The sequence below is a fragment of the Lytechinus variegatus genome, chromosome 8 (assembly GCF_018143015.1).
Source record: "Lytechinus variegatus isolate NC3 chromosome 8, Lvar_3.0, whole genome shotgun sequence".
NCBI classification, from domain to species: domain Eukaryota; kingdom Metazoa; phylum Echinodermata; class Echinoidea; order Temnopleuroida; family Toxopneustidae; genus Lytechinus; species Lytechinus variegatus.
Genome location: NC_054747.1, coordinates 38,480,233 through 38,506,517, shown reverse-complemented (window position 1 = coordinate 38,506,517; position 26,285 = coordinate 38,480,233). Strand labels below are relative to the sequence as shown.

The 26,285-nt window shown below is 36.1% G+C and overlaps 1 protein-coding gene and 1 long non-coding RNA gene across 2 annotated transcripts in view; both read left to right on the top strand.

Moving 5' to 3' along the window:
• The first annotated feature begins 15,058 nt into the window (after positions 1-15,058).
• LOC121420471 lies at positions 15,059-20,056 on the top strand. Its single transcript, XR_005970765.1, has 4 exons — positions 15,059-15,316; positions 17,379-17,751; positions 19,079-19,178; positions 19,866-20,056. It is a non-coding gene; the product is annotated as an uncharacterized LOC121420471 (long non-coding RNA).
• Positions 20,057-23,048: 2,992 nt separating this feature from the next.
• The window catches only part of LOC121420863 (ribonuclease Oy-like), a 13,982-nt gene continuing 10,745 nt past the window's right edge, over positions 23,049-26,285 (top strand). Inside the window, 5 exon segments of the mRNA XM_041615480.1 lie at positions 23,049-23,335; positions 23,788-23,851; positions 25,220-25,275; positions 25,638-25,675; positions 25,678-25,715. Of these exon segments, the coding sequence (XP_041471414.1) occupies positions 23,238-23,335; positions 23,788-23,851; positions 25,220-25,275; positions 25,638-25,675; positions 25,678-25,715 (294 nt within the window). The 5' untranslated portion in view covers positions 23,049-23,237.

Genomic DNA, 26,285 nt, shown 5'->3' with positions numbered 1-26,285 from the left:
TTTCCTAAATAAATAAAATTGGGACAAATTTTGGTGCAATTAATTATAATTACATAGCAATATGAGGTAAAGTATATCAGAAATAGAATAAAATCAAGAGAACGGGAAATAGTACGTGTATCTAGTATTCTTTTTAGGAGATTAGCGTCGAAGTACTCCTTTGAACACTTCCCAACTTTTGCCGGCTGTAATACGGTCAGCATAGTCAGTCATCTATTATTCTCTTGAGGAAAACAGCGTCGAAGCGATCGTGTAGCACTTTGATTATGTTCATCATTGTTCCCAATCATCCGAGAAGTGTTCTGCTTTTCTTTAATTTTTAATTACCTATTCTTCTTTAATGTTTCGTTTTTGTTCTTCTTTCTTCAGATCTGGTTATGGGTGTGGTAGAGGGGGCTTAAAAATGATTGCGTTCTCCCATTACTACTAGTAGTAGTAGTTATCGCTGTGGACGCTTGAAATATGAAAAATAATCTTTTGTTCTGTTAAATGATTGTCCCGTTGACCATGCTGGCCCTATTATAGCCGTCTAAAGTAGGGGAGGGGGCAAAATAGTGGTCTTCTAACTAAACAAAAAAAAATGCAACGAAAGAAACGGGAGAACACATTTTTCAGTCCCCAACCCCACACCCATAACCAGATCTGAAGAAAGGAGAACAAAAAATAAAAAAATAAGGAAACACATCTCGGATGATTGGGAACGTTTTTCACCAAATGGTAATCAGACCTAATGAATTGAACGAAATGATTATTAGATCAACTGGTTATTAGAGCAATTGATACTGGAACGAATGATATTGGACCAATTGGCTACTGGACCAACTGGCTATAGACCAAGTGACAAAAGACTGCGCCAGGACTCTATTGCACTCAAAATAGTAGCGAACAATCTTGTACCATGGGCTTATTCAATAATGGTAAACGTATCACACTTCTTTCCTAGTGACTCTATTTTTATAGTAATGCACATATACACTTTCCTCAATTCTCCCTAATAACTTCTTAGGGTAAAATCTCCTTAGGGCGAAGTCAGATCGGGCTGGAAATGTCTATATCTTGATATTCACAACTATTTTTGTCTTAAGATTTGTGAAACAATTTTAATTGACTATCTTATCGATTTTATGGGAAATTCCATTTATTTACACGCTTCCCCTTACAATATGTTCACAATTGTTAAAATTCTCCGTAATGACCATTTCGTTTGCACTTCGCCCAAATGACGGATGTAACGTAATATATATTTATTTATTTATATATATATATATATCTTTAGTTTATGTACGTATAAACTTTTATTTATATATAAATGGTGATGTATGTATATTTGTATATATATCTATACATTTTTATATATACACACATTATATATATCTTAACACATTATCTTATTTTCTATGTAAATGCCTGTAGTATTTTCAAAGGACCCATAATTAACAAAGAAATTTGTACTTATTGGGCTACCCTTTGTTCAATATGTTAATTATGTGTGTTTGTCTTTTTTATATAGACATATTTTCATCCATTTCTCTCACAACATATTTAAATAAAAGAGTTGCCAAAGCTGTTGTACATGTATAACTTCACACCCACACACGCACCCACATATATATATATGTATTGGCATATACATATGTGTTTATACATCATTAGATTATGTACGTACACACTTATGTATAGAAAGTGAAGAATATATATGTATATAGAGACACAATGTAATCTTAACACACTGTCTTTTTTTCTATGTACATGCTTGTATATCAATGTAGGATTCTCAAAGGACCCCAAACTAATAAAGGCACTTTGATTATTGGGCTACCCTTTGTAGGCAGCTATCCCGTTAATAGTTTAATATTTAATTATATATATATATATATATATATATATATATCATTATATATGTATATCTATCTATGTAGACATATCTTCATCCATATATATATATATATATATAAGTTAAGTACAAGTACGTATACATATTTTTTATGTAGAAATACTGATGTATGTATATATACATATATATATATATATATATATATATGTGTGTGTGTGTGTGTGTGTGTGTGTGTGTGCGTCTGTATTGATATATGTACGTATAAACTTCTATTCATGTATAAACAGTGATTTATGAATATGCACAATTATATACATATAATTGTATTATCGAACCTGCTGTGAAATAGATGAATATCGACAACTAACTGTCAATTTCTTTATATGTCAAAGATATGTAAATTTACATGAAACCTGTAAACGTACATTTCAGTATTTTACTGGTCAGATTGAAATCACTAAAGGTTGAAAAAACTGTGCAGCATCGACTGTATTCATTTTTAGTCCATTTGGCTTATTTCATTAAAACTCGTCAATTAGTCACTACTAAATTGGCCCATATTAAAAGAGGTAGTTTTGAATCCTCGGTCTGAATCAATATTCCATGCGGATTTCGTTTAAAGATGCGCTTTTTAATTTAGTTTAGTATGAATGATCGCTTTTGTAACGGGGCGCTGAAATGACGCTTATTGCTGTAGTTTCGGCGTTAATGAACCCATGGTTTGTGTAAATCGATGTGCATATAAAAAGATATTTAAATGAAATCTGCGTAAAGCATGGTTTGTGAAGACGGCGGATTAAAAGCCATCTTTTCTGAATATTCGCAAACGTTTCATTAACTGTATTTCTGGTTATGTGACTTTGCTTCATTTCGTTTGATGTTTAGCTAAAACAAATGAGATAAAAGAAAAAATTTAGATGATTCTTGTTGTTGATATGAATTGAATATGTTCTGCGAACCTGGGTGGTGTTCATAAAATTGTTCGTAAGTTACAAACACCTTTACGCGCAACTGGTGTTAACTATTCATACGCTACATCTAAATGAACAAGAATCAGATTATCACCCCAAAACATGTTCCATTTGCCCGTAACGTCTATTGTTAACGAACCACTTCATGAATCATCAACCAGTCCCGATACACCTCACATAGATTTGCTCAATGCCATAGAAAAATTCATATTTTGGCTACAGCCTCTTGCTCTTTGATTATGGGAGGGGGTCTAATTTGTCAGAATTTGCGAAACCAAATAATATGAGGCCTTCGGATGGCAAAATGGCCATTAACTTATTGATCCTGGCTAAAAAAAAAAGACCGGATACATTCGAATCAGCTACCCGGATTCGCCACTGTAAAGAAGCAAAAACTTCATCCCATCGTCGAAGCACACCAATTCGGCTCTTCAGAATTGACTGATTTAGCATGAGCGTAACATGGAATTGTCTATTGAGGAACAGATTTGTCATGTTTGTGCAATGTGCTACATAGCCCAATATCTTTATTACATTCTTGAACTGATTTACATTCTCCAAGAGAAGGATCATTGTGTGAGGACATTTTAATTTCGTAACCATCCGATACGTCAGCACTGATTCACACATCAAGAACAGGATCCTAAGGAATATGAAGAACCTCCATCTTTCGCTGCAGGATTTCGAAACCTGGATTTCTCCAAGACATACAAAATACGAAATGCTTTCCTTTTGGACCATTCATCCTGCCTAATCATGTAGATTCAATTTCCTTACGATCATGGCATTTAGTCTAAGTCTAGTGTAGTCTGGCTGGGAGATGGTGACCTGTGAATGATGTGCCCACGGGGCCTTGACCCTTAAACTGTGGGTGAACGGCACGCCCAGTCAGATTTAGTACAGTCCCTTTTTCCTTTCTTTTCTTTTTTTTTACATTTAATCTAAATCTAGTGTAGTCTGGCTGGGAGATGGTGGCCTGTGAATGATGTGCCCACTGGGCCTTGTCCCTTAAACTGTGGGTGAACGGCACGCCCAGTCAGGTTTAATCCCTCTCTTTTCTTTCCTTTCCCTTTTCTTCATTTTTTTAATTAACTAAAGCTGCCATGACTGCCGAAATTGTTCACTCTCAGGTTTAAAACAAATCAAAGTTGTGTGTTTTTATGTTGTCAGCACGATTTGCTCATTTCCCCTGGAATTGTTCATGTTTTGACTATGTATCAAAACTATACTTGATTGCAAACAAATAATTCCCATTAAAAGGTGATTAATAGGATCAAGCAAGAGGATAAGTTTTTGTAAAAAATATTTGTCAAAATATGTAGCCCTTATTTCACATTTTTTTTACAAGATTAAAATTTCTTAGCCAAAAATATTGGATTATGGCATTTCAGGGTTTCATTTCCAAACATTAGAGTCATATGTTATTCTCGAATGCATATTGTGAACTATTAATCGTAGAAAAGAAACCATCATTAAACATTAAAATGTTGGGATGCGGATGGCGTTACGTATATGCCGTCTTGCACCCTATACAAAGTGTTGGAACATAGGGGAACAGTGGAAATCCTCCAGTAAACTCCTAAGTCTTTTTCATGACATTATTTAGACAAAATAAGGTTGATACTTGTGTACAGGGACCAAGTGATCTTGAGTAGGGGTAAAATGCTATAGTATGAATGTTACACATTGCGAGTGTTGGCTCTAGGGCGTTTATGCTTAATTCGACTTTCATTGTCCAGGCCGAAAATATTTGTATCTCAATAAAGAGATAAAAATCAGTGAGCAAAATGCTGAAAATTTGATCAAAATCGTAAAACAAAGAACAAAATTATTGAATTTTAAAGAATTGCATTATTCCGGTGATAAAATGTCTAGGTATGTCTTTATGAATATTCATTAGGTGGGCTGATGACGTCATATCCCCATTTGTTTTTTTTTGTAGTTTATGATATGAAATTAGGTGTATTCACAAATTTTCTACCCAAGAACTAAAACAATTGGATTGACAACTGGTTGAGTGCATTAGTTATTTATTGCCGCAACTTATTTCATTGTAATGGAGACACATACATCATTTACGCATTTAGGAAAAAATGAATCATTTATGATTTCATGTAATAACATATAACGTAAGAACAGGGAAAGTGGAGATGTGACATCATCAGCCAGCCTTATGAATATTCATGACGATGTGTATATAACTGTTTTCACAAAATATTGATAAAATTTAAAATTCAATGACTTCATTATTTGTTATCCGATTTTAATGAAATTTTCAGCATGCTGCTCTGTGAATTTTACTCTAGTTTAGATATAAATATTACCAGCCCGTACCATCCCTTTAAATAAGACAACTGTAGTTCTCCACTAAGAACGCATGGTTATTCATCTGTAAGTTTTATGCTTAAAATACGACTCTTTGCATTAATTTGTGTGTATTTCGAAAGGGCTAATTCCACTGGTTTATTCAGCTATTACACAGGCCCGAATAGTTCACGACTAGTTCACGCATCGAGTTGTGCCACGTCGTTCCATGTCGTGACGTGTCCGGGCCAGTGTTGGACAATGCTTGAAGTGTCATGCAAAAATTTCTAAAATAGTGGCACGACAAAGTTCGGCGTGGACTATTCATAAATTGCGCGCAACATCGTCGGGCCAAGTCGTATTATGATACGAGTGTCACACAGTGGCACGACTAGTTCACGACTAGATTACGAATAGTTTGCGACAATTTAATCAAAAGTTTGCGCATAGTTCACGCCCGCCTTCGAATTGATCTCAAATGTATACGCATGCTATAATGAACGGCAATTCATGGAGTTCGATTTAATGCTCCAATGAATGATGGTGAATTGAATGACGTGAAAAATAGCATATCCAGCAATAACAGAGAACTGTATTGGCCATGCACAAGCATATTTTTTTTCCAAGACAATTGGGCCATGGAATGCCTTGTATAATATAATACTGGATAAGCACCTGGTGACAGTCCGCAAACTATTCATAAATACTGCGTATACATTTCGTGTCATTGCGTAAACTTGTCGTGCCCCCACAATGTCACGTGCCAGTGTAATAGCTGCATTAGACGTAGTCCAGATTAGACCTTGTTGTTTGGAAATGCCCTTTCCAAAAGCTAACATAGAGGGCACCTGTCTCCCAAACTCTAATCAGAAGCGCCAATCCACTCATCTTCCCTCCCCGTAGATTGGCGCTGATTAGAGTTTTGGAGACATGTGCCCTCTATGTTAGCTTTGGGAAAGGGCATTTCCAAACAACAAGATCCGATCTGGACTACATTAGACGTCGAAGCGACCCATGAACTAATCACAATCACAAAGGAAATCGTCTTGGAGACATCTCCGTGACTCGTCTAGCCAAGGTCATCTCCGTCGCTACGACATTACGGACGTACCCCCCCCCCACAAAAAAAACGAAAAAGTGAAATTAAATAACTTTCCCTGGCAAATATGACATTGCAGAGACCACTAGACTGGGGAATCTGTTTGTTCCTCACGACTTTCATGACTTTCCAGAGACCTAATAAGTCTTCAGAGACGTCTCCAAGACGAGAGAAAATCGAGTTACTAGTTCTGATATGTCCCTCAGCCCAGTGGTCCCCCTTAAAGCACCAGACCTTCGTATAGCATGTAGAATGGATATGAACAAAGTAAATTGTATTACAAATTTGTAATATGAATGATGCAATTGGCCAATTTGTTAATGATATCAAGTCTATATTTTATTGGTGCTTAGATAAATAACACTCTCATTCAGCTGTTGTTGATATTGTGTTTCAATTATTAGAATGACAGTTTTTTTAATAAACGTTGGACCCAGCTCAAAATACATTTGTTATTCACATTCTGAATATTGCTATACAGTATGTACAATTGAAAATTGATATCCCTTTCAAAACAAAAAAAAAGAGGGAGAATGGTCCTAATTCACTTACATTCTTAATCAAAATGATTTAAAACAAATCCAGACCAGATGCGAATTACTAGTACCTGCAAAATATTGGATTTATAATTCAAATTTGTTCTCTAAGATTTGATTTTAAATTGTTAGAGGGTTGAAGATATTTATAATTAAAAATCTAAGAGTTCGACGGTCTACTACTCACACCCGATCTAGAATTATTTTGAATCCATGAAAGTTTTAGAGTGCATTTTGTTTCGTAAAGTTACAATATATGTTCCGACGTTTTGTATTCTACCTGTGAAACAGCCTTTTCATCTCAATCTGGTCAATGTAAATTCACTTTTCATCTTTAGCCAAAGAGTAGAGCGCATTTCATGTATATAAAACTGTAACATCAATAGGACCCTAAGGAACAACAGCAGTATTTTGCAAATTCAGCTGAATAGGGTGATCCACCGTTATTGTATGTATCTCTCTTGTATATTGTATATTTTTTTTTATCTGATTCCGGAAATAAAACAAACAATACTAAACAGCAGCTATCACAACCATGTAGAGATCAAGTTTGTCTCCAAGCACTAAGTCATAAAGGGCGATTCCATGCACAACGTACGGGACATTTAGACTACAATTTCTTTTCTCTTGGCCAAAGCTTGACAAATAAATATTGTTTTGTGGCAATGACAAAGTACAAGTGGGTATTCTTTTTGAAAAATGACAACCAACAAAATATACTTGTTTATGGTGAATAAGGAGTGAAAATGCTATTTGTCGTATGGGGCGTAGAGATGTCCCGTATGACACGCAAAATTTTTAATACTAGTTTACTCATAAGTAATATATATTTTGGAGATAAAGCACCTTGTACTCAAGATTATCATCATGATCATTGCTTATTTATTTCTGCTCGGGGCAGTACTAAAAACAGTAATGCATTTTGACACAATTGGTCGTACACCAAAATAAATTTGTCAACGATTGTTGAACGCAATGGTAAACTTGACTTTTTAACTTGTGTCTAACATGGCACTGTTTTTATATAGTAAACTTTGTCTGGAAACATTTTCCCACCAAGTGACTTGATCACGTCTTGGGGTTCTGATAACATGTTACATTGTATAGTGAAACTATTTGAATGACAGGAGGCACTATTTTGAGAATTTTGAGATTGCTGAGCGATAGTAACTCGATGCAATAAGTGGTTTGTCTGCCATGAGGATGGTAACTCCAGTACGTGGCAATTTGCATCTTTCCGGTGATGCTTATGCCCTCAAACATTTGTTTTACATTCCACCATGGTTCTATTAGGATCCATAATTCCACCCAAATGCCATTTGGTGTCCAATGTGATCTTCCAGTGTGACTGGAAAATTGGTAGATGAGGTGGACAGTGATAACCTGGCCTACCAGAACTATTTCTGGAGCGTTGTGGCTCAGTGGATTAGTCTTCGGACTTTGAAACAGAGGATCGTGGGTTCGAATCCCAGTCATGGCGTAACTTCCTTCAGCAAGAAACCCAGTGAGGTAAATGGGTACCGGTAGGAAGTAAATCCTTAAAAAGCTGCGTGCGCTATGCCACGCCTAGCTTAGCCGGGTAATATAGGAGCGCCTTGAGCACCTAACAAGGTGGATACGTGCGCAATATAGATACCCTATATTATTATAATTTGCCAACACGATGATATCTCATGTGGTAGAAAACTTGTCCATTCTTCTACCTAATATCCCATCATTTCATGACCTTTAACCCTCGTCACCATCACTACTAACTTGACATACTGAATAGTATATCAATCTACTACACTTGCATGGCCACCTGATGGTTATTCATCAGGTGCAAGCATCCCCCTCATGTCCGGGGGGGGGGGGGGGTCAGTATATAATGCGTGTTGTGTATGTGCTGCGGAGGGGACCCCAATTTTTACACTCAAATTTCCGTTCCAAGTCATAGTATCTTTATCTTACTGAGAAAAATAACCACAAAAAAAACACTCCAAAGCGTAGTATTTTCTTCTTATCGAGAAAAAAAAAGAAAAAAAATCCGTTTCAAAGCTTCACATATTTTTCGTTACGCCGCTCCGGCCGCATTGATCCGCTATAGTTAGTTGCAATTCTGTTTTCAGTTCTATTATCTTACCTTGTACCTTGTAGTTCCATTCCCTGAAGTCCTCAACCAGGAAGGGTAACTCAGGGCTAGAGAGAGTGGGAGTATTATTACTCTGTTTTGCTTTGTTGCAGGTTTTGCATGTTTAGTTTTGCTTTAAGTATGTCAGTGCTTTTGGAGGATACCATATCCGCTGTGAAATCATCCCATCCCATTTTCCTTCCAACTCTCCGGGGTTTTTCTTTGTATTTTCATTCCCTCTTCCTTCTCGGAAAAAATGTCTCCTACCAGGCTACCTCCTTTTACCACCACTGAATCTCATAGGCCTACCAACAGATTTCCTCGGCAAACGCTAGGATATATGCCTCTGCTTCCTTCCATTCCATCTCTCCTACAATCGCACATATCTGCCTATCCTAGCTATCTTACCTAAAATACCACAACCGTGACCATTTCCAAAATTGCTTCCTAATAAATATTGAGTCAATCGGTATGAAATTAACTCGTTTCCCTGCTAAATTAGCTTATCTCGGTGAATTGTCTGTTTTTGCACCCAGGAAAGTTACTAACTGAGCACATGCACCTTATCGTCTCAAGGATAAGCCTTAAATGCCATCGAATCTCACCTACAGTCCCACCTCCTCCGTCTCAATGTTGGTTCAGTGGTAGAGCGTCCGCCTCATGAACGGGAGGTCGTGGGTTCGATCCCGGCAGGGGCGTAGATAGCGGGGGGGATGGGGGGATGCATCCCCCCAGAATTTTAGGTGGGGGGGATGGTGTGTACAATCATCCCCCCAGGTTTCTGTGGGGGAAGAAGCAAAACTATACAGTAATAAAGCAATGAATGCTAGTTAAAATCAATCAATAATAATAGCAGTAATAATCATAACGTACAGCAATGACAAACATGATCAAAATTGGACTTTTATTCAGAGTCAATCATCTTATATGCATTTACAACTTGCAAGTTTTAAGTAATAACAACTGTCTTGCGTCGTCATATACATTTAAGGATCGTTATTCAGAGTTTCACCAAGTACATTTCCTTATAATAATTATGTATTTGCAAAGGAGATAAGTTCAAAATATTTCATTACAGATTTAAGAAAGTGTCGCTTAATCACTCCCTGCAGAGCAATTGCTTTCATAACACATTAACACTGTTCAAACGAATTAATAAGAAATTACCTATACACATACACTGACCCTTTTCCCTGCTGGCCATGTCCTCAACCCCTACTTTGCAAACGAAAGGTGAAAATTTTCAGTCTTTAAGGAGCGAATTAGTAAATGAATGATTTTGGAATGAAAGTGCAAATTTTGGATGGCCTCAGTGATATCACTAAATATTTTTGGCGCAATGTATTTTGGAATTACTTATACCAGTGATTTCTGTACGTGCGCAGTCTTCTAGGTTTGAAGGTTATAAAATGTTACATTTCCTTACCTATGTTTTTATCATAATCATCACAACAAGGTACATAATAAGAAATGAATCGAAATTATAACAAGTTATTATCTATACAGTTTACTTCCGACAACCCGGTGAGGTTTATTTCATTTCCATACTTAATTCAATCAAGCCTTTGTAATCATGGTAATTTTAAACAGAGTGTGCTTATCATTTTAGTGTCCGCATATCTGCACGTGGATAAGAAATATAATGTTGAGCTTTTTTATTTTACCCCTATTACTATAATTGTAATTGATATTTTTTAGTTATTTGGCTGTTTATTTGTTTATTCCTTTAGTTGTTGATTCATTCGTTTGATCATTAACAAAAATCGCTACTTTTAAAAGAGTATACTACTATACTAGTAAAATAAGGAATACTAGTTATTCTAGATCATGTTTAGAAGGACTGTCATGACCAAGATGATAACTAGACATCCGACAAATGACATTTCTCTTATGATCATCTTTACTCATTGTCATTAATCAAACAAAAGATTACTGCCATGAAAAATGTGCAAGGAAGTTTGTTTATTACTGGACGCCCTGTTTATTGCTGAAAGCAAAGTAATTAAAATACACACGAGATAATCCATGAGGCAGATCGTGTTATTTTGTTATCTTTAACTCGTCTGCTCTGGCCCATGATATTTTGTTTTTATCGAGTACGTTATCTCTTCATTCTTTATATTTATATATTAATTATATATATTATATATATATGTATATATAAATATATATATGTATATATAAATATATATAATATATATATATAGATATATAATATATATATATTTATATGTATATATATATATATATTATATATATATATTATATATATATATATATATATATATATATATATATAGAAAGTATGATCCAGCTAGGGATCATCCCCCCAGGTCTAAGGACCTGTCTACGCCACTGATCCCCGGCCAAGTCATACCAAAGACTTATAAAAGTGGGACCTTCTGCCTTCTGCCTTCTGGCTCTTGTTCTCATTGTCTCCGTTTAATGAGATATATTATCCTGTTGTACTAAAACATCTCGTTCTCTAGTCAATATACACCGAATATGTCTCCGCGCACTTCTTGTTATTATTGTTGTATGTAGTGACATATGTTTATTTTCATGCCTACTTGAAGTAATTGCCCCCTTTTAAGGTCTGAATATGAAAACAAAAATTCCTGGCCTTTCTTATGTTCGCATTATTGGATTGTGAGGTATGTCTGCCCTTCATGAATTCATAAAAAATATCCCTTAAAATGTCCCTTTTTCTAGTCTGAATATCAAAAAATTTCAGCTCGCGCTTCCCGCTAGAATAATTTGGCTAGAAAAATACGTATGGTCTTTTCCTACAAACAAGCCTTAGAATGTCCATCTTTTTGAGCTCACGCATCCTGCTCGCAATATTTGATACGTATCATGTTCATGATTTCAACGACTACAAAAAGTACTTAAGGTGTAATTCCAACGAAATCAGCAATGGTTGGAGCTCGCATTAGATGACTGTGGTGAGATATGTATGATCTTCATGAATTCGTAAAATACAGTCATGAAATATCCCTCTTTGAGGTCAATATTATATCAAAACTTTCAGATTGAGCTTCGGGTTCCCATTGTTTAGTAAGACAGGTACGTATGATTACAAAGATTTGCTTATAATGTCCCTTTTGTTAAGGTCTGAATATAAAAATATTTTCAGTTCGCGCTTCGCGCTCGTATTGATTGATCATTGAGATAAATATCTGTTTAATAGCACAGCCTTTAAAATATCTATATTAGGTCAGTATACATGGTAATTGAGTGCACTTTGCGCGTCCACTCAGTGAATCATTTTTTTTTCTGGTGCTTAATTTCACAAATCAGTTATATGCACATCCTGGTCGGTATGCAAATGAGGAGACTGATTACGTCATGCACTAACTATTTCTTTTGTATTCTATGACATGAAATAGGAAATATTCTAATTTTCTCATTGTCAAGTGGAACAACAACTAATTCCTCCATGAACATGTGGAACTACACTGTAAAAACTGCGGTGTTATAAAAACTTACACCAGTTGGTGTTAATAGAGGACCACACCCTGAGGTGTTAAAATTACACCCTAGAGATTAAACATATGTAACACTAAAGAGTGTAAATGTAACAACAAAAGGTGTTGTAATAACACCTATAGGTGTCAAGCTAACACCACCAATTTAACACCGGTGTAAAATAACTGGTGTGGTCCTCTACATGTATGTACCACAGTTTTTGCTGTGTAAGCATTGCTTAAAACTATATGATTCAGTCAAGTTGGTCCCCATTGTCAAATCTGTAAAAAATGACATGTTGTATAATTCAAAAAAAAACAAAAGAAATAGTGAGTGACGGATCATTGACTATCTGAATTGCATGTCACCGAGTTGTCCATATTACTGTTTTCTAAAAAAAATAAGTGAAACTTTAAAATGTTATAACTATTTTATATCTGATTTGCTGACAATTTCAGCGTTATGCTGGTTTGATTTTTTTTCTCTATCGATTCAAATCAACATTTTTCTGGGGTGGACTTAACCTTTAAAAAAAGTAGGGGGCTGTAGCGGTCCCTATTCTGTTTCACCCAAATAATATCTTGTAAGATTGTCCAGCTCACCACAATACTAAAAAAAGTGTTCGCCCATTTTTCACCAAAAGATGATACTCTGTACATAATTATATCCAGTTCAAGTGCGTGAAGGCCGAATCTATTTTCAAAATATAGGGGTAAATTTTACACCTATAATTCATATATATGACCGATAAGCAGGATATAGCCTATGTGATCAATCTAGCTAATTCAGGAGTAGACCGGGAAGCGCGTTTCCGTTTTACACCCTGGCGAAGGCATTTTCCGGAAAAGTAGCAAAAAGCGACTAGTGAAGAGTCTACGTCTACGTTTGTTTACATTATCAGCTGGGCGCGCGATCCAAAGTCCGCACCGAAGTTACCCGCAGAACATACCGTACTTGCAAATGCAGCTACATGAGCTTATGTACTTTCCAGGTTCAATACGAATGTTTGCCTTGATCATTTGCCTTGCCGATTTGCTGATGTCTGTCTTTCTCTCTATCTGTCTATATATCTCTCAAATTCTATCTCTATCTATCTATGTAACTGCAGTATCTATCTATCTTACAATCTTCTCTGTCTCTCTCATTCTTTATCTAACATCTATCTATCTCAAATTCTCTATCTCTCTCCCTCTATCCATCCATCTGTCTGTCTTTCTCAATTTCTCTCTCTCTACCTACCTATGTAACTACAGTAACTATCTGTTAATTTGTCGATCTTCTCTCTCATTCTTGATCTATCTGACATCTATCTATCTCTCAAATTCTCTATCTCTCTATCCATCTATCTATCCATCTGTCTGTCTTTCTCTATTTCTCTCCATCTATTTATCTATTTGTTAACTAGAGTATCTATCTATCTGTTAATTTGTTAATAATCTTCTTTGTCTCTCTCATTCTTTAATTATCTATTTAATATCTCTCTCTCTTTCTATCTATCTATCTATCTATCTATCCATCTGTCTGTCTTTCTTTCTCTCTATCTATTTATCTATCTATTTTACTTATCTATCTGTGAATTTGTCAATATTCTTTGTCTCTCTCCCTCTTTATCTATCTAACATCTATCTATCTCTCTATCTATCTCTATCTATCCACCTGTCTGTCTTTCTCTATTTCTCTCTATCTATATATCTATCTATCTATGTATCTATCTATCTGTTAATGTGTCTATCTTCTCTGTCTCTCTCATTCTTTATCTTTCTATCTATCTAACATCTATCTATCTGTCTCTCAAATTCTCTCTCTCTCTCTCTAGCATCTGTCTGTACGTCTTTTTTTCTCTTTCTCTTTGTCCGTCCATATTTCTATCTACAACATCCCTCTCTCTCTCTTTCTATCTATCTATCTATCCACCTCTCTCTCTCTCTCTCTCTCTCTATTTCTATCTATCTATCTATCTATCTATCTATCTCTCTTTCGGCAGCTTCTAAGTGTATCAATCCATCAAACTTCAATTTGTCTTTCCATTATAAGTATCTGTTTATTTTGATTTTGTCTGTCATTCTATTCATTTAGTTAATAATTTATTTTTAGAAAAAAAACTATCATAAACAACGCGACTGCAAAAGCATGTTCGGATTTCACTCCTGACTGCCGCTCTCTCTGTACATGAAGTGCCGAGGAACTCTGTGCTCTGATCAGTAACTGTGCAAATTGCATGCGGTGGTGGACTCGCCTGTGTCGCACGCTGCATGCAACCAGCGACGTGTGTAGACTCTTCACTAGTCGCTTTTGGGCTACTTTTCCGGAAAATGCCTTCGCCAGGGTGTAAAACGGAAACGCGCGACCGGGAAAGGGATAGAGTAGACTCGCCTCTTTAGGGCACACACGGGTAATTTAGGATCCCCCCTGCGTGACCCCAAAACGCGTTTACAGGGCTGTTTTTATTTAAGTTTTGGACGCGGGACACGCGTGCAAAGGGTATAAAAAAACACCGATTTTCAAAAGGGTAGTGTTGGAAGACTGCATTGTCAATGGTCAAACTTGATTAGGGTATCTTTTTCCCAACGCTTTTCCTTTTAAGACTAGCCAAACGTGGTCAGTGTATGTTTTTCCCCAGTCTTTTTCCCAGTGTCATATTGTGGCGAAAACTTGTTAAGGCGCCATAATAATGATAATGTGTAAATAAAGCCTTTGGTGAGGCATTTATCCTCATTACCACTGGGGCTCGTTTCATAAAACTTTTGACTTGCAACTGTAACATCTCCCATATCTATGGCAAATCTTGTTATTGCAATGACAACTTGTCATAGTTGCAAATATCCGTTTCATAAAAGCAATGACAAATTGTTATCGTAAATAAAAATAATTAAATGAAAAATAGTTCGTGAACGAGCCTGATATGCAGCTAACAGCCGGTTTTTTTCTTCACACAAGTCGTCTGCGAGAAAATTTTGATGGTGACAGAATTTACGGAAAATTTGAATCGGAGATGTAAGTACTTTCTACTTATCGTATTTATATAATTATTACATCATTTGATAAAGTAATAAATAAATCACTTCCGAAAGAATGACATTGATAATACATGTCATATTTCCATCGTTTTCTACGAGGTAAACATGCATTTTGCCCGGGGATATCGTGGAGGTATCATCGAGATGCCGAGTGTTCGCTATCCCGGAGCTTCGGCGTAGTACACGGCAGTAGTGTTGATGTGTGTGGGGTGGAGCTCGAATGAGCGGCGTTGCGACTGTCTTGAGTTGCATCTGTCTTTCTTTCTGACTTTAGTCTTTAATTACCTAATTCAGTGCGATATGTGAACAGCTGTGTGAGAGTGAGCCTTTTTTGTGGCTTGGGTGTTGTGGGCGACAAAAATACAGTCAAGTCTCGAGAATCATGAATGGGTTAATCAGTTAATACTAGATTGATGTTCACGCTCATGTTTGGCCTCGGCTTGGGCATGTTTTTTTTTTTTAAGTTGAGGGGGCAGGGGGGGGGGAGGGTTAACTTACACAAATATTGTACTCAAGCTCTGTAACTGTGAGGGGTTGTTTTTCTTATAGTTTTCAGGGGGGGGGGGTGGCTTGCGAGTATAAAAAGTTTGGTGGCCAGACAGTAATAAAAAAAAGGCAAAATTAATTTTTTTTAAAGCTGTGAGTTAGCAAAATTTGACGGCAGGAAGTTGGTTGGATATTCGATATTCAAACTGTGAAGTTGGTTTGATATTCAGGTTCGATATTCAAACGCGTGTGAAGTTGGACGGATATTCAATATCCGATATTTAAAAATTAGGCCTTAGGGGTTTTGAAAGCTAGCTAGGGGGTTTAAAAGGTGCAGCACGTCTCGGGCAACCATAAAATCACTGGCTTGCCCTAATACGAGGACTTTCAGGGGACAAAAGTCAGTGAATAAAAAGGTATGAAATTTTTTTAAATTTTATTTGAGAGAGGCCTAAAGGGTATTCCGACAGCCTAGCCGGGGTAATCACGTGTCCTAACTTGTAGAACTCGACTCGGGCAACAAGATAAGCCCTAACTTGACCCGGCGCATGCACATTTAGGGGGCTCAAATTAACAAAATTATAGGGAATAAAGGGCTACTTAGAGCATTTTTTAAATTAAAAAGAGTATTTTTTTCAAGGGGCCCCCAGGGATATCCCGACGGCCTAGCCAGGGTAACCACCTAGCCTAACTTGTAGAATTCGACTCGGGCAACAAGATAAGCACTAGCTTGACCAGGCGCATGCACATTTAGGGCTCAAAGTAACAAAAATGAAGGGAATAATGGGCTATTTAGAGCATTATTTGCATGTTTTTTGTTAAATTCAATTGACCATTGACCCCCCCAAGAAAAAAAAAAATGAATAAATGAAATAAAAAAATTGAAAAATAAATAGAATAAATAAAAAAAACAGGCAAAATATGCATATATATATTACCGGTATATATAATCTATAGAGAGGGGGGGGGGTGGAATCTAGATCTAATAATAATGTGTGCATTAGAAATTGCACATGGCGTTTATGATAGACACAATTTACACTGTATGTGCTGGAAATGACCGCATTTGTCAGGCCTCGGAGCTGAGACATCAAGATAGAGCGACTGAGACCAAGACATCAGGCTTCGAGGATGCAAATTCTGGTCCCGAGGCCAGCCTTGGTATACAACACTGAATATAGAATCAACATGCACTCTATACCCTACAAGATTGATAACAAAGACATATATGTGTTTCAACAAGAAATTGGTCAATGTATATCTGAATGGGGTATTGTACAGTACGATTGATCAACCAATGATACGAGTTGTGTTCTGATATTTAAATCCATGTTCCTCTTTGACCAATGTTGTCAAATAAAAACCTTGCTTTGAGCATAACATCCTCAAGGTGGTCTGAAATTCTATTAGAAGGTACATGTACTCTTCTGTGGAATTTCATTTTATGCTTTGACTGCTATATCTACAAGTTTTATTATCAACATACTAGTGTTCTGAAGTTGATGTGTTTATAATCAAATGTTTTCATGTTTATTCTACTTAAAACATAATAGATGGAGACCAGCAGCGTGGCAGCAGGAGCAAATTTTGGCCGTGATGAGGCGTATACCACCATCAACAATGCTGCAATTGCAGTCACTACCACCACTGCTGCCACCACTATCAGTGCTGCTGATTCCACCACCACCAAGTCTGCTTCTGCCACTGCCATCACCATTGCCACCGCCACTACCAAGACCACTCCTGACACAAAGCCCCAAGTCCTCAACTGACCAGATATTGCAGCTGGAGAAGGATAGACCAGGAACTTCAAAGCCAGGGCTTGTTGGTCTCCTACAATAAGAAAAATGCCAAGGGCCCATCTAATGAACTTGTAGAATATTTGGCCACAGTTGTAGAAATGCAGAGACTAACATACTGCCACAGGTAAAAATCAATTTTAGATATGGTGGATAGTCTTTCAAATATGGGTTGCAGAATGAATATCAGTAAAATCCATCATGATGTGCAATCTGATTTAACCCTAAAACGGCGGTGGGGGCCCAAAAATTTTCATGTTAAATCCACAACATGAAAGATGGTGCCGCGTCATTATATGCCTTTTTTTTAAAGATTCATGAGTTTTCAGACAAAATTTGTGACACCTGGGTACCCGGTTCTGAAATTACGCAACATCATGTAAGTACACATGTCAGAATTGCTTTAAAATGTGATTTCATGAACAAATCCAATGCAAAATCTGTTTCTAGCTAAAATTCATAATTGCATCATACTGGTTAATATTTATTTTACTGATTAAAATCAATTAATTTCATGGTGCTTATGATCAGAAAATTTTGTCAACAATATAAAAAAGTATAAAAAACAAAGAAATACTTCAGAAAGGAAAAAAAAATACAGATGAAAGGGATTTGATTTTTATGTGTCTGAACAAAAAAAAACTTTAAGGGATTTGTTTATAGATTCCAGCCAACTTCTAATTTCATGCATGATTTAGTAAAATATATTTATTAAAAATAAATTTAAATAATTCTAGAATGATCAAATATACAATTTTTTCATCTGTGGCAGGCATTTTGCATTTCTTCACAATTGCACAATTAACGGTCGATCTTGAGGGCCCCCACCCCCCTTCCGCCAATCTTTCCTGCCTCAAAAATACCCTTGCAGTCTTATTAGGGTTAGATTATGTTTACATTAAGCAAACATAAAATTCCTACAATGGATTTCAGTGGCGTAATGAGCCAAATATTTTGAGAGGGCTAAATATGGAGGATGGAACAAAAGTTCTCCAAAGATGTGAGAGAGCAAAATTTTTGAACTTTTTAATACAGAAATCAAATATTTGGAAAGATTTTGATGTAATAATATTCAGTAAATACTTCTCTATTTTACCCTTTCCCGTTCCCTTTCTTTCTTATTCTCCTTTTTTTTCTTGGTCGTGAAACAGGGGGGGGGCATGGCCCCCATCTATACGCCAGTGAAGGATTTAATACTTTTTGCATGTACGATGACGATGCTCGCTCTCCCTCACCCATCCTCACTATGTGTATATGTGTGTGCAAGATAAATTATGAGGAATAATTGCATGAAGTGACGTTTCTCAACCAGAGATTCCTTATATATTATTTACTGTTGCATGTTTGCATTTTTGTTCATATTAACCCATCTTGACCCCTTTACCCCCCCCCCCCCCCCCCCCCCCTGACAAAAACCTACTTTTTGAAAATTTCAATTTAATTTATTCCTTTAGGTGAGGCTTTGTCTGCAGTTCCGGAAAGACAAGCCATGCCAAAATCAACGACTGAAGGGTTTGGAGCGCCAGGCAAAGAGCCTAGAAATGTGATTTAACCGTAAGTTAAACTTATTTATAATTCTGATTCATTTTGGCAAAGGAAGTAAGTCACATAACAATTTGAATGATTTTTGTCTTCTTGATTTGCTCTTTGTCAAGAATCCGAATTTTAGAATTAAACTCTAAGTTTGAGGTGTTGATGAAATTTTTTTCAGCTGCAAAAGTAACAAACCAATATCAATCATTGGTAGATAATGTGACTTGCATTCTCTTGCCAAATTGGTACATGTACATGAATATTCTGCATTTCTATAATGATTGACCCCCACCACTACCACCTATAAAGATGCAACATGTCAAATTACTGTCAAACTCACTTCATGTTTTTAATTATTAATATTCCAGTAAAGGAGTAAAAGGACTCAGAAAGATTACCCGAAGAAGCTCACAGAATTTTTTTTTTCTGGTAGACCCTTTACATTCATTTGATGAATTGAGTTCATACAAAATCAACTGAATATAATGAGTACAAAATCCTGTTAATACATCTTACTAGATGAGGCTATTCTAGTAAGTCATCCGGGGGGGGGGGGGGGTGCCTGAGGATCTTGTCCATTTGGATAAATCTTGCAAAGTATCAAAAGGTGCTTACCCCCCCACTCTATTAAGGGTTAACAATGAAAGTGAAATTAGGAATAACTTTAGTATCTTGCTTTCATGCATTATAAATTAATTACTATTTCAGGTACTTCAATCACATGAACAGTAGCAGGAGCAAAAACAGCAGCAAACACACAGGAGATGTAACGACTACATTGACCAATACCAACAACTACAGCAGCATCAACAATATCTGCAAAAACCACACTGGCAACCTCAACAACATCAAGATGTTCAACAACCACTTCGGGAATTCAACAAACACATCAGCAGAAACCAACAGCAGCAAAAACAGCACTTATGAAATGAATCTTATTGAAACTCAAAAGCCAATGGCGCAACATCTTTTACAAAATGAGACATCATTTATTCATTCTTTTACAGGATAAAGAAAAGCTTTTTTGAAAGAGTAATTTTGCAGGAACACAATGGATGTTCCTATGTATCTATTTATTGAAATAAATTTTACTTTAAAAAGAAAGAATGATGATTCAATAAATATCTACTTTTTATTTGTCTCAATGAGTGAAAATACCTGTATTTTCTATTTAGAATGACAAAAAGCAATTTATCAAATCAAAATCATCAAAAAATTGAGCAATATGGCTGTTAGGCCCTCCAAATTGTTGATATTTTGATGAAAAAGCTGTTTCTGCTGCAATATTTGATGCAACTCAAATAGTTGCGTCAAATATTGTGGCAGAAATTGTCATTTGCCGCTGAAAGTATCTGCGGCAAATATTTGACGCAGCTCAAATAGCTGCGTCAAATATTGCCGCAGAAATTGTCATTTGCCGCTGAAAGTATCTGCGGCAAAGTTTTATGAAACGGAAACTTGCCGCTGTTTTGAGATTTGCCGCAGAAACACAGATTTGCCGCTGAAAATGGAGTTGCCGCTGCGGCAAATGTTTTATGAAACGGGCCCCAGGTCCTTCGGAGAGAACCTTAAGCCGTTGGTCCACTGGTGGCTTGCTCACAGGAATTCGTGCTTTCTTTATAGCAGTCAGGTTAAAAAAAAAACACTCGGTATTGTATGGTATGGTAAAGCCCACATAAGAAAACCCGTTTAGGGGGTGTTTTGAAATAATTTGGCCACGCGTGTGTACAGCAATACATTCACCCCCCCCCCCCCTCCCCGAGGATTCCATTCTCTTACGTATAACGTCACAGCTCGTCAAATTAAATAATTAGAAAATAATCCCTCTGTATATTTTGTTCTTTGTTTTACATGTTTTACTCACTAAGATTAATGTTATCACATCTTTGAGATGGGAACGGACAATGTTCCAAATGTGGGTGTGAATCACTGTACAACTAAATTAGATATGCCTAGTTAATCGGGTACTTGCCAATCTAAAATAAAAATCTGAAACAAAGACAAAAATTATTTTGTCTGGTCAAAGCTAAAAAGAGGCAGAACCACGTTGCCGACAGCAATATTAAAATTTCAAATGATACAGCCTAAAAATACAGCCTAGCTTCTTTAAATTCCAATTGTGAAAGGGTACAAATAATGTTTTCGTTTATAATTATTTTAATGTAAAGTCATTTTATGCAGGTTTGATCGAATATTTTTTAATCAAAGTCACGTGATCTTTACTTTTCGCCTGTCCGAAATGTTATGCGCGCGGAGGAATTACTCATGTTGTTTCAAAACAAGAATGTCCCCCTTTACTTTCCCGTATCCCCCTCATATGACGCAGTGGGACTACAAAAAAACAACTCTGAAATGATCGATTCTATATCGAAATGGTATTTAAAAAATAAAAAAAAAATCATATGTCTGGTATCATTTTCATCAGTGTGACTATTTGGGCCTATAGTAACGCTTAATACAATGGCCTATCAAGATCATCGTTGCAATCACATTTTGATCAGTGAACTGAAGTGTAACCAATCAGAATCGTTCTTTCAAATGAACGGTTAATCGCTAACCCTTGTGTTTACGATGTGCTGGTATCAGTTTGATTAATGTGAATGCGAAATCAGGGGCGCTTTGTATACAGTTAATAGTTTGCGATTAAATGGAACTTTAACAAATCATTCACAACTTCGGACTTTCAACCAATGAAAGGCACACATTCAGGACTTGCGTTTAATAATTTTTGAGTTGCAATTAAACGTAAGGGGTCCCAAATACAGTCACACCAACGAAACAGACTCCAAACCGATGGTCTTTCGTAGAAAATAAAGGCCTCCGCATGCCTTTCGATTGCTCTGTGACCTCCAATTTTGGAATAAAACGTAGTGGCCCGTATTCTAAACTCGGGCTTAACTTTAACTCAGGTTTAAAGTTGTGGTTTAAGTATGGAAAGCCAATTGTTGCATAAATCACTAACAGTAGAGATATCATATTTCAGCTCATTGGCTTTCATATGATGAATCAAGAAAGAACGCAGTAAATATAAGATACAAATCTGGACACGTTTACCCCCATAATTTCAGCACACACTTAGACCATGCTCTAAGTCAAACCTGACTTCAGAATACGGACGGGCAGTAGAATTTGGTGCTAATATGTATAAACATGGAATATCCTACTGCCTTATGCTGTAAATCATCTTGCGAATACGTGATTATGCTATCATCCTTATCAAATTTGAAAAAAAAATATCTATAGAAAGGCGTAGTGACGTCATAGCAATCGTATGTCTGGCTACGATTTGAATCTAATTTGACCTTCACTCCAAACTAAAGCCTTGCAATCATCCAAAACTGTTATATTAGCACCCTTTCAATTAATTTGAACCTCAAATAAGACAAATACTTTCATTCACATTTTTAGAAAATGAGCAAAATGTGATTCATTCCAAAATCGGATCGTAGACCAGTCGTAAGGTGTATTGTGGCCTAATCTGAACGATTCTGTCGATCTGTTTGGGGTTTCGGGATGACAGGGGCAATAGTGTATAAGCCGAAGATATACTTGATATAACCCGGACTGAGATGACCGCGAGTTTGATAATAATCTTACTCACACGCTCTCATTTTTAAGATGGACGTTCAAACAAATGTGTCTTATATTCAAGGTTGAATGCCGTAGGGTGGTTTCTCATTATCACATATCTTATAAAATGAACATCAAAATCCGATAGGATTTTTTTATATAAATAAATAAATGAATAGATAGATAGATAGATAAAATGAATAAATAAAGGCCGAAGATATAACCCGGACTCAGATGACAGAGTTTGATAATAATCTTACCCACATTTTTCATTCTAAGATTGATGTTAACAAACATTCGTCTTATATTCAAGGTTACATGCCGTATGGTGGTTTCTCAGTATCACATCTATATATATCTTATTACCTGAGTATCACAATCCGATTGGGTTATAAAGACGACCCCCACCTCAAATCTTCACCACTGCTTCAATATTTTAAGAGCTATCGAAAGCGAGAAAGAAACGAAAAGTGATTGAGACTAATAAACTGATATACCTGAAGACCAACAATGGCCAAACTGAGTCTAACCATCATTCTTATGGTAGGGATAGTCTCTGTTCACACCAACGAAATCGATGTTTTTGAAGGACTTTTCGACCAAGTTTGGTAAGTATTATTTCGAGTTCTTGTGTACTTATTTTTTTCTTCTTTACCCATATTTTGTCTTATAGTATGCTCAATATAAAAGTTATTATGCCTTTCTTCATGTTATTTTACTCCCGGTCTTTTAATGACAGTGCCCTATTATAAAACTATCAAGAAGATAAAAATAAAGTCACACTGATACTTTTCTCTTAACTGTCTTGAGGTCTCGATTCTTATAATGATATTAAATTGAATTATAAGAATCTTGACATTTTTAAAGAAAATTACGGTTAATAAAAAGAAAATAGCCCTCATTCTATCCATGCTAATTGCACATTGATCGATAATGTAATAATATTTTAATCATTCATTTTTCAAAATAAATTATGAATATTAACCTGGAGCCTCGCTCCCTTCTTTCCCCCTTCCTCCCATCCCCCCCCCCCTCTCCCTCTCTCTCTCTCTCTCATCAGGGAGGAAGCCAATTTTGATGGACTCGCTTTGGTCTATACATGGGCTCCAACGTTTTGTGTAAAGGTATACATATAAGTATTATTCCACCCTGTGCTTTACTTCTGCATCTGTTTTTGAATAAGGATTTCTGTTTACAAAATCAAAGTCTAACTATCTTTATTGCTTATAATAATAATAATAATAATGTAGGTAATATTACCCAGAGAATCCACTTCAGTTTCGAAAAAACTCTTCTACCAGCGGGCCCAGCTATTATCATTACTTTATTGCTTAAATCTAATAACAATTTTCTACTTTATTTGAAATGATAAATCTAGATTTAAGGATTAGTCTTATTTTACAAATTACCTGTAGAAAAATGTATTAATAAAATACTAGTATTGATTATTTGAATCAAGGTAATTTATATACTGTAATACGTTAACAGCTAGATACCTCTTATTCCGCGCTGAAGACAATGAATAATCGATAAACGTGTATAACCAACCTGTATCAATATCATTATTATAATAATTATTATTATTATCATTTATATTATTATTATTATCATTATTATTATTATCATTAATATTAATGTTATTATTGTTGTTATTACTACTATCTTCGTTATTTTATATATAATCACTATTATTATGATTACTTTTATTATTATTATCGTCAGTAGTAGCAGTAGTAGTAGTAGTAGTAGTAGTAGTCGTAGTAGTCGTAGTCGTAGTAGTAGCAGTAGTAGTAGGAGTAGTAGTAGTAGTAGTAGTAGTAGTAGTAGTAGTCGTAGTAGTCGTAGTCGTAGTAGTAGCAGTAGTAGTAGTAGTACACTGTAAAAAAAATTAAGTGCTAATTTAGAACTTAAAGTGCTTGTATAGTGACTGCACTACGAGTGTTGATTTTCTAGTTTAGATTTGAACTAAAAAATCAGCACTCTTTGTGCAGTCACTATGCAAGCACTTTAAGTGCTTGCATATACAAACACTTTAAGTGTTTGCAGAAAAAACAGCCTATGGCTGAAGAGGGTCATCCACCAGCCCACGAGTGGAAAATAAATAAATAAAAGTGATAAATTAGCACTTAATTTTTTAAAGTGTAGTTTTAGTAATAGTAACAGTATTAGTAGTATAGTCTGTAGTTGTAGTAGTAGTAGTAGTAGTAGTAGTAGTAGTGGTAGTGGTAGTGGTAGTGGTAGTGGTAGTGGTAGTGGTAGTGGTAGTAGTAGTAGTAGTAGTAGTAGTAGTAGTAGTGGTAGTGGTAGTGGTAGTGGTAGTGGTAGTGGTAGTGGTAGTAGTAGTAGTAGTAGTAGTAGTAGTAGTGTAGTGGTAGTGGTAGTGGTAGTAGTAGTAGTAGTAGTAGTATCATTATTATTGTTAATATTATTGTTATAACTACAATCATTGTGATCATAATTATTATCCTGTATTTTTTTTCGATTTATCCCAGGGACCATGTACACTCAAGAGCACAGCTAAGAAGATATGGACAATACACGGGTTGTGGTAAGTTTGATCAATCTCTCTGACCGTGCGCGCGAAGCGCGTAAGCTACGAAAATCATCTTACATTGAATAAAATTATACAGAAGATAGTGCTCCACTCTCTAGCAAAACTGTCAGCCTTGAACTACACCTTTCTGAGATTTATAATCGGTATTTCTTTTTTCAGGTAAGCCTAGAAAGATTTTAGATTCTAAGTTTTCATACGAAGTAACTTCCCATCAATGTGTCTGTAAATGTTCTCATCAGCAATGAATTCAGGATAGTTGCTTATGAAATATGTCTAACCTATTGCCGTAGATTTAGTGATTCAATCCGTTGCTTTACACAAATACTTTGGGTTATTTTTGAAAATAAAAATGACAGGCCGTACAGTAATAACATGGCACCTTCGCAAGGGCGACAATTGACTGCGGAGGAATGTACAATCAGGCTGCTATCTCTGTAAGTCAAAGAAATATATGATATATTTTTATAATATTGACTGGCCTTGAGGGGAACATCAAATATATTGCCAGCAAATGAATCATATTGCCCCGAGTCTTTAGACGAGGGCAATATGGGTCATTTAAGGGCAATATATTTGATGTTCCCCGAAAGAAGAGCCAGTCAATATTTTTATTATCATCAAAATCAGATATCTAGAGCAAAAATCATAATGGGGATATTTCTTTGAAAAATAGAGTTCTATTGTGTCATGTTAATATCGGTCTAGGCTCTGCACTTAACCATTATGACGTACTTGCAAGCGCTCGGATTCAGCGTTGTCTTTATTATGACGTATATTGTTGGTGGGCGGATCCTTATGAAGTGTATCTCTTTATACGCATCCACAAATGCCCGGATGTGAGACCAGGGAAAATACAAAGGTATATTTTGCTTCGTCTCTGCATGCAAAGTAAATACGCGCATTGAGACCGAGGAAAATACAAACAATATACCTACCCTTCCCGATATTCAGAAAATGTAGGGCAATACGGTTTTGTAAATGACCAGCTCAGAAGATGTCTGATA